This window comes from Notolabrus celidotus, chromosome 11 (genome assembly GCF_009762535.1).
Source record: "Notolabrus celidotus isolate fNotCel1 chromosome 11, fNotCel1.pri, whole genome shotgun sequence".
Classification (NCBI taxonomy): Eukaryota; Metazoa; Chordata; class Actinopteri; order Labriformes; family Labridae; genus Notolabrus; species Notolabrus celidotus.
In genome coordinates this window covers 2,109,637-2,118,414 of record NC_048282.1, presented here as the reverse complement: position 1 = coordinate 2,118,414, position 8,778 = coordinate 2,109,637, and the positions used below count along the sequence as shown (strand labels likewise).

The window sequence follows — 8,778 nt, the reverse complement described above, 5'->3', positions numbered from 1 at the left end:
AAGACTCAAATGTGACTAAAACTAACAGCCACCAAAATGAACACTGGAAGACATGCAGTAAATGATCAGGGCTTGGAGTTGAACCTGCGACCTCTGTGACGAGGACCATAGGCTGCTTTCAAACCTCCTACTATACCAGCAGTACGTACTGATTTGGTCTAAATTCAGTATGTAGTATGTGAACAAGAGCAAAATCTGCAGTATGCCAAAACTACCCGGATGTCGTACTGATTCAGGAACATGTCTCAGTCTGCATCAGACCAGTCTCCCTCACATACTGTTTCCCACAATGCACAGCGCTAACTTCTTCTTTTCTCCGTATATGACAGGGGAACTCAGATTTAGTGTTGTCAAAATGATTAAATTCCATATAAACCACTTCTTAACTTTTTAAATCAGAAGTGATGTTAAAGAATCAGTTTATCTATCAGCTTGGTCGTGGTTTACTTCCACTTTCTGAAACCAGAAATCCAGCGACGCCTGACCCAGCATCCTGCAGACCAGATCCAACAGAACAGACAGACTACAGACTACCTTCAAACACAGTATGCAGTATGTACTACATACTACATTCATAGGTAGTATGTAGCAGGTGGTTTTTAAAGCAGCCACAGTCTCCTTATAAGGTGCGCGCTCAGACTGCTAGGCCACCGGCACCCCTAGTGGCCATATTTTTTTTCATAAAACAAAGATATCTTTTTGATTTTCAACATGTGATCTTTTGTCTTTGTCTTCTTTAAATTAAACATAAAGCTGAAATGATTTGCAAACTATACAAACAAGTATTTAAAAAAAGATTACACAGCATCCAGACTTTTATTTTTATCAGGGCTTTTATTAATCCAACACTTTAAAAAGAAGAGACAAAGTCAAAAACTGAAATTAGGATTTTATTAGTATTTCCCCTGTTTATGCATCTACCAAGCTGTCCACAGATTGGGTATGACCCTCTAACTGTACCCCACCTCAAAATAAAACCTCTGGTACAATGTTCTCACCAAAAATGCTTTAAATACTATAAAAATAAATCAATTGCACAAAAGAATATGCCATCTTGCTTGTGATTACGTCTGCGCAGCACTTGTACACATACATAAAACAATGACACCCCTGTGATACGGTCCAAGAGGAGGAGGGTAAAGTAACATAGAGGGACCGACACTCCAAGAAACATCAAACCTTGATGTAGTTTAATGACAAAGTATCGTCTCCTGATGGAGTCAGAATCAGAAAGTGTTGGAAGATATGTGGAGACTATTACCAACTGAGATCATTATATTAATGACATAAACTAGCTGATGCTTTTGATCATGTGTGGATGAATTTACCAGAGTATGTTACCAACGTTAGTCTAATGCAGGGGTTCCCAAACTTCTCAGCCCGTGACCCCCAAAATATAGGTGCCAAAGACTTGTGATCCCCACTGTCCCTCAAGGTGATTTAATGTGTCTTCATTTAGCTGCTCTGCAGAAAATGACCCTACCTATATGAGCATGTGTCTGTGTTTCCTATGCTGTTATGAATGAACCTGCTGCTACTGATGCTTTAGATGATTAACTGTTCACTAACTCTAAATTTAGGAGTCATCTGGAGAAAAGAAAGGCAGAAAACTCATTACATTTTCAAGGTATTATTTCAAGTTTAGCGACTATGTTTGTGGATATTTTTTCCTATAAAGGTTAAAATGCACTATTTTTAGATAACTTAAAAAAAAATCTGGAAGACATCTCACGGCCCACCATTTGTGTCTAGTGACCCCCCATGGGGTCCTGACCCACACTTGGGGAACCCCTGATCTAATGCATGCATCTGAAGTAGTATTAGTGAAACTGACTTTTTATTAAGTTGAAAAATATGATTTTTGGGCACCAAAATGACTCATGTCAGGATTTATTCCTGTATTCTAGCAGCCGAAGAGTCCAGAATGAGTGTTTCAAAACAATGTCTACATTTACTCTTCAGCGGTTAACATTTAAATCTAACAGCATCAGCTAAACGTTCATAAGTTAGTTAAAGAAGGTGTTAATTTAACTGTAGACGCTCAGCTTCTAATTGATGTGTTTTTAAGTGAAAGAGCAAAAGTGAAAAAATACATAAAACCTCAAACATCATAAATAACACACAAAAGGAACAACAACAAAAAAACACATGGGAATGAGAAACAGGCACAAGGCATGACACATGAACACATATTTAAAAAGTTACACATGAAAAAGAAGTTGGTCCAAGTTGTGATACGAGAATGGTTGTAGTGCCGAGTAGTTCAAGTTCTAATCACGCTCCACGGTTTGGAATATGTGAAAAGAAACTAAAGAGGCAGAGTCAATGTTTAGAGATATATCTGATGATTTAACCCTGCAGTCTGAAAACACATGCAGGGTGTTAGAGTGGGGGAGAGTGACAGATCAGATATGTACTGCTCATGGTGAGGTGCAGAAGTTGCATAGAGTAGGTACTGATGAAAACGTGATCTTTAAACATCTGGTGTTTTAATCACAGGGAACAAATGCAGGAACAAAGCTGGGTACATGTTTTTAAACCAGGGCAAAAGATGGGTTGCAGTTTCTCTATGTTATGAAGAGGGGTACAAATCTTCTTTTTATCTAACATTTACTGTGAAGAAGTCAGATTCTCATCAGTGCAAACAGGTTCACAGGTCATGTGAGGAGTACTTCAGTATGAGAGAGAAGGGTTGGTTGTTTTCTCATTCAAATTCTGATGCAAGATGAATCAGGGTTGGATGTGAACAAGCAACCAGTGCACCAACCTTAGACTGTGTCTGCATCAAACAGGGCATGGGAACTTGATTTAACTTTCAATCTGACTTCAACGGCTCCAATCAAGTCTTATAAACACACCTGAAGTAAAGGGTTGTACATCATCAGCGTATATACTAAATCTTGAATTTGGGTTTTTGGTTTTCGGACCCAAAATTCGGACCGCAAGACATCACACAGGATGTTTGTTGAGCTTAGAGTCCCGTTCCGTGACGTCTTTCCAAGTGTGCTCACATTCATGAGAGGACATTTTACTTCATGGAAACTTTCTCTGACTTCAACGGCTCCAATTAAGTCTTATAAACACATCTGAAGTAAAGGGTTGTACATCATCAGCGTATATACTAAATCTTGAATTTGGGTTTCAGATTTTGGACCCTAAATTGGGACATCACACAGGATGTTTGTTGAGCTCAGAGTTTTTGTACATGAAGCCCTCTGACGTCCTTTTCAAGTGTTCTTACATTCACGAGGGGACCTTTTCCTTTTTGAATACCACATGTTGTCAGATTTAAACTCTTAAGTTGCTTTAAGTAAAATCAGTGTTAGAACAAAAACACTTGGAATGGTTTAAAGATGTCAGACCCGAGAGAACAGAGACAATCCCCACCACGGACTCTGAAGGCCGGCTGTTTGGTCTTGTAACATCATTTTTCCTCATTTCATGCTTAAAAATGATCATTTGTTTGTTTTGTCCCTTTTCATTTTGTCTTTGTAGTCACATGTCATCTCTCTGACAGCCACTTCCATTTCACAGTGACTCTGTACTTTTTTGAGTGGCGTTTGGGTGGAGACCTCCCGGGCCTCTGGGTCTGTTCCCTGTAGTCTTGTTTTTTAACCCAGCCATCAATCCAGCTGGACCGCAGAGGAGCCAAATTAAACGTATTCCACTTACATGAACACTAAGGTTGTTTTTAAATCATAACGGCAAAATCGTTTGATTAAAAATGTCAATCTTACAGAGGGATTTCATTCAAATTCATATCATTCAAGCAACAAACACCGTCTCTTGTAGTTAATATGGCTTTAAGTGTCTGTACAGAGTCATACATTCATTCACATGGCTCATGTGCATGTCTGCATGTATTACATTTACTCAGTGTTCTTCTATCACCGCTGTCATTCAGCTGAACACAGATAGTGCTTGTGTGCATTGTGGGGATGAATTACACTCTTCAGGTTTACAATCATTTTACACAGTGTGAGTTTAGACTCTGAGGGGGGGGGGGGGTTAGACTTGAAGTGCAGCTGTACACACACATACAGACACAGCTCTTCGTTGGTTACAGACTTCCCTGTGTTTTCGGTAAGAGCCTTGGAGCAGGACTCTGGATCGACCATCGCTCCTGACGCCTGATTCTGACTGAGGAAGGAGAGCTATGACGGCAAAACTTCTTCAGAGGATGAAGAATGTGATATTCTGCACTTTCAAGCAGCATGCAGCAGGGTTAAGCATTATCTATACTTCTGCGTCGAATCGACGGCGTAGCCTACACCAGAGGTCTGCGTGGCCCTCGTCCCTACGCAGAGGCCTACGCACGTAGCTGGTGTGCACCTCCTCCCAAAAATGTTCTGTATTTGAATATTCTTTCTTTGTAAAAATCGAAGAGTTACTTAAAAAAGTACAGTTTTTCATTGTTTTTTCTGGTGCCTGGTTGTAATACAGTATTCCTGCCAGATGGTGGCTACAGAGCGTCTTAAAGCTGTTTGCTAACCGCATTAAGTAACAGAAGAAGAAGAATGCTAACTGCATTAAATAGCAAAAGAAGAAGAAAATATTAGAGACAGTTGCAGTGATTTTCCCGTTTCTGAATCTCACACTACTACACATGTATTTCCAGAGACTGAGCGTGGCTGTAACATGTAAACACACACGCCACGCTGCATCTGAGATTGTAGCGGGGCCGGAAGCAGGTGACCGGCTATCAGAGAGACCACACTGCCCTCAAGCGTTTCAGAGAATTACTGTGAGACACGGACACATCGACGCACAAGTATGTGGTGCTCACGTCCACAGTGACCACTGCTGCGTAGGGGCGACGCAGAAGTATGAATCAGCCTTTAGCCAAGCTGCATCCTGCATCCTGCATCCTGCAAGAACCTTCAGATCAGTGGTTTCAAAACCCAAACAGTGAATCTCATTGTTAGTTATACTGTACATTTTCACTGGAAGTTAAACTAAAATCTATTCTGTCAGACATACAGAGGCTCACGGCCAAGTTTTTACACATTCACCTTCCTGCCAACACTCGGACATGTCATCTATGATCTCTGATCGTTTTTGTTAACGCATAAGGGAACATCAAATTCATGTGGTTTCTTTCTGATCCCGTGAAGCTGCACATTCTGCTCTGCTGTCAAGGAAACATCCTTTTTGGGGGGGCAACTCAAGGAGAGTTATAACCTTCTACTTTTATTAGATTTGTCTAGTCCAATTTCACCTTTATACATTTTCTTTTTTTGAACAGTGTAGGAATGTTTCCACAAAAACACAAGCTCCAGATCTTCAATGAGAGGATCATTCACCTCCCTGATTCCTCGTTGACAGAGTCCGTCCACGTCCACAGCTCCATCACTGTGCTCATCATGTCTGACTTCATCATGGTGTTATCCACATTAACTCTTTAAGGACATGTAACTGTGGCCGTTCAGGAGGTTGGCAGACTCCTCAGACGAGAGTGTTTCATGTTTTAGTAATTAGGTTGGATCTGTTGGGCTATTTTTTTTACCTGTACAATAGTTCAAATGTACAACTCCTGACTTCTAAAAGCTGTCAGGATGAAAAGGGTTCTTGTGCTCTTGGAAATGCCGAAGCAGAGATCGGAGAGGCTTGCTGGTCGTTACCTCAGAAAATCCCAAAAGATGCTGAGAGGTGGACAGAGGTGGAGACCTAATCTTCTGAGTGTTTAAAAAAAAAGAGTGGACACAAAGCAGGCTGCTGCCTGTCAGGGGTCCGCTGGTGGTCCTTCCAATCTGTGCTGGGTGTGTCAATCAGTTTAGAGATGATGAAGAAGAAGAAGAAGAAGAAGAAGGAGGAAGAGGAGGATGTGAAAGAAAACTTGAATTCTCTCTGTTTCTCTCCATTTATTGACAGGCAGATCATTGCAGACTATGGAGGAGAAGAGGAGGATGGTGAAGGCTAACGAGCGATCAGTAGATATCGGGGTTAACTTGGTAGTTCCTATTGAAGTAGCCACCAGTGTAGAGCCAGCCCTGTGAGCCGGTGTACGGGTTCGTGCCCATCTGGAACCACCTGACAGACACACAGACACAATCAATGTCAAGATAATGCTTTACACACTGGGGAACTTTGAAACATTCAACACCTCTTCAAGATCTTCAAGGAGAAGATACACCGGTATAAGATATACATGCAGGCCTGCTGGTCATACCTAAAGTCTCTAAAAGTAGTATGGGAGGTAGAACCTTCAGTTATCAGGCCCCTCTCCTTTGGAATCATCTACCAGTCAGGGTCCGGGAGGCAGACACTCTCTCTACTTTTAAGAGTAGGCTTCAAACTTTCCTTTTTGATAAAGCTTATAGTTAGAGCTGGATCAGGCTTGGACCAGCTCTTGGTTATGCTGCTATAGGCTTAGACTGACACACTGGGATCCTGTCTCACCCCCTTCCCCCCAACCCCCTCATCACTTACTATAACTCTCCCTGTCCCATTAAAGTTACTAACCATAGACCTTTCTGGAGTCCCTGAGCTCCCTTGTCTCGTAGGTTCCTCTGAGCTGCCGTAGACGTCCTCCTGCTGTGGACGTTCCAGACTCCAGCTGATACGGACGTGCTGGACTCCAGCAGCAACAGCTTCTACTACTCGTCTCATCACTATCACCGCTCCCTCTCTCTCTTATTCTCCTCTATCCCTCTTTCCAGACCCAACTCGGTCGAGGCAGATGTCTGTCTAACATGAGTCTGGTTCTGCTCGAGGTTTCTGCCTGTTAAAGGAAGATTGTCCTCTCCGCTGTAACTAGCTAAATACTGTGAGGTGCAATGCTCATGGTGGATTAAGGTGGGGTCAGACTGAGTCTTATCCTGTCTTGGTGTTGGGTCTCTGTTCATAATTTGACATAGAGTGGTTTAGACCTGCTCTGTTTGTAAAAGAGTCTTGAGATAACGTTTGTTGTGATTTGGCGCAACACAAATAAAGGTTGATTGATTGATTGATTGATTGATTGATTGATTGATTGATTGATTGATTGATTGATTGATTGATTGATAACAGTCATGTCACTATCTGATGCATATTGACTTAGTTTGGAAATGTACCCACAGGTTAGGGTTATACAGGATTTGGTGCTACACAAATAAAGATTGATTGATTGATTCTGTTTTCTTTAAACATAAATGTAGCATGATTCATCAAGGATCTGCAAGCCGGTTTGTTGTGTTACCTTACTTTACCAGGTTTCTGTTTTACTATCTCTTAGTTCAAAAACTTTAAAGAGATAGTTCACTTTTTTTTACATGGGGTTGTAAGTAGTAACTGTGTTACCCACGAGGGATGTCAGTCACGGTAGCCCCTTTATTGAGGAACCAGCCGGAGAACGAGAGCGAAGCAGAAGGGTCAGCTCAGGCTCCTATTTGGATATGTTTTGGTCTTTGCCGTCAGATACCCTGTTCGTTTTCACATTTTATATTGACGCGACTCATTCATCTCCCTCTTCCTTCATCACAATCATCAGCATATCCAGTCTATGATGTATGAGTCAATGATATATTGAGAATGTTGATATTTTTTAATCTAAGCTTGGCATAATTTTAAGCAACAAATGTTAAAAAAAATGGCGGTAGAGTTCTTTCTTTCAGCTCAGTCTTCCCCTTCAACAGCTTACACAGTGCATTAATAAGGTAAACACACCGTGCAGACCATAACGTGTCATTATGCAGTAAATCCCCCCAAAAATGAGGGTCAACACAGCCTCAGCAGATGTGTGTCTAACATGAGTCTGGTCCTGCTGGAGGTTTCTGCCTGTTAAAGGAAGTTTGTCCTTGCCACTGTAACTTGCTAAATGCTGCAAAGTGCTCTGCTCATCCTGTCTGTAAGATGGGACTGGATCTGATCCTGTCTTGATGTTGGGTCTTTGTTAATAATAGAACATAGAGTACGGTCTAGACCTGCTCTGTTTGGAAAGAGTCTGAGGAGAACATATGTCGGGACCTTTAACTGTCGTCTGTAGAGCTGTACATTTGAGCGTGCATGTGTGTGTGTGCATGCTTCCTACCTTGTAGGCCACTCCTCCTCACTCTTGGCTCTCTCTTTTCTGGCTGCTCTCTGTTTCTCCTCCAGTCTCTCCTTCTGCTGGCTGGCCTCTTCTGCACCAGAACAAGACAAACACAATGTTAGAGATCTCACAATTAAATGTTTTAAGTAAAACAACTTGAGTAAGAACAAACGTACAGTTTAAAAGAGTTTCATCTTGATGTTCTGAACTCTACAAGACAGCAGCACACATCCAGCAGATGGCGCCATTGTCTCATTATTTCTATTCTTCATAAAACAGGATATCTGCTGCTCCTCTCCCAAACAACATGTTGGACGTTCAGCCCAACTCCATTAAACACTGATAATGGATGTATAAATCAGATTACCCATGTTGCCATTCTCCATGGCTCTGATGTCAGGCCTGAAGCGACAGTCTGAGGGGGCTAAGACGGCCTCCATGCCAGGCTCCAGCTCGTTCAGAGACAACGCAAAGTTGGTGAAGTTGTACATCTAGAGAAGGGTGATGGACAGCTGATGATATCACAGAGGATCAGAAACCTGTTTCATATCCGTGTGTGTGTTTTTCGAATGGTTCTACCTGAGCAGAATGTGCAGGACGGGGATCTACTCTCCACAGCAAAGTGCTTCCTGGTACGACAGAGACCGTCTCCTGGGTGTCAGGCATGTCGTCGGCATCATCGTTCTCTGCGCCAACCTGCTCCTCCTGGAAATAACCATTAGAACGTTCAGTCATCATGCAGACGACACCAAACTGTAAATATCTGTGTT

The 8,778-nt window shown here is 42.0% G+C and overlaps 1 protein-coding gene across 1 annotated transcript in view; it reads right to left on the bottom strand.

Annotated features, from left to right (window-relative positions):
* Positions 1 to 877: 877 nt before the first annotated feature.
* The window catches only part of LOC117821765 (oxysterol-binding protein-related protein 2-like), a 57,371-nt gene continuing 49,470 nt past the window's right edge, over positions 878 to 8,778 (bottom strand). Inside the window, exons 11-14 of the mRNA XM_034696254.1 lie at positions 8,588 to 8,713; positions 8,376 to 8,499; positions 8,009 to 8,099; positions 878 to 6,030 (exon numbers count right to left, since the gene is read on the bottom strand). Coding sequence (XP_034552145.1) covers positions 5,928 to 6,030; positions 8,009 to 8,099; positions 8,376 to 8,499; positions 8,588 to 8,713 — 444 coding nt within the window. The 3' untranslated portion in view covers positions 878 to 5,927. The remainder of the gene's footprint in view (positions 6,031 to 8,008; positions 8,100 to 8,375; positions 8,500 to 8,587; positions 8,714 to 8,778) is intronic.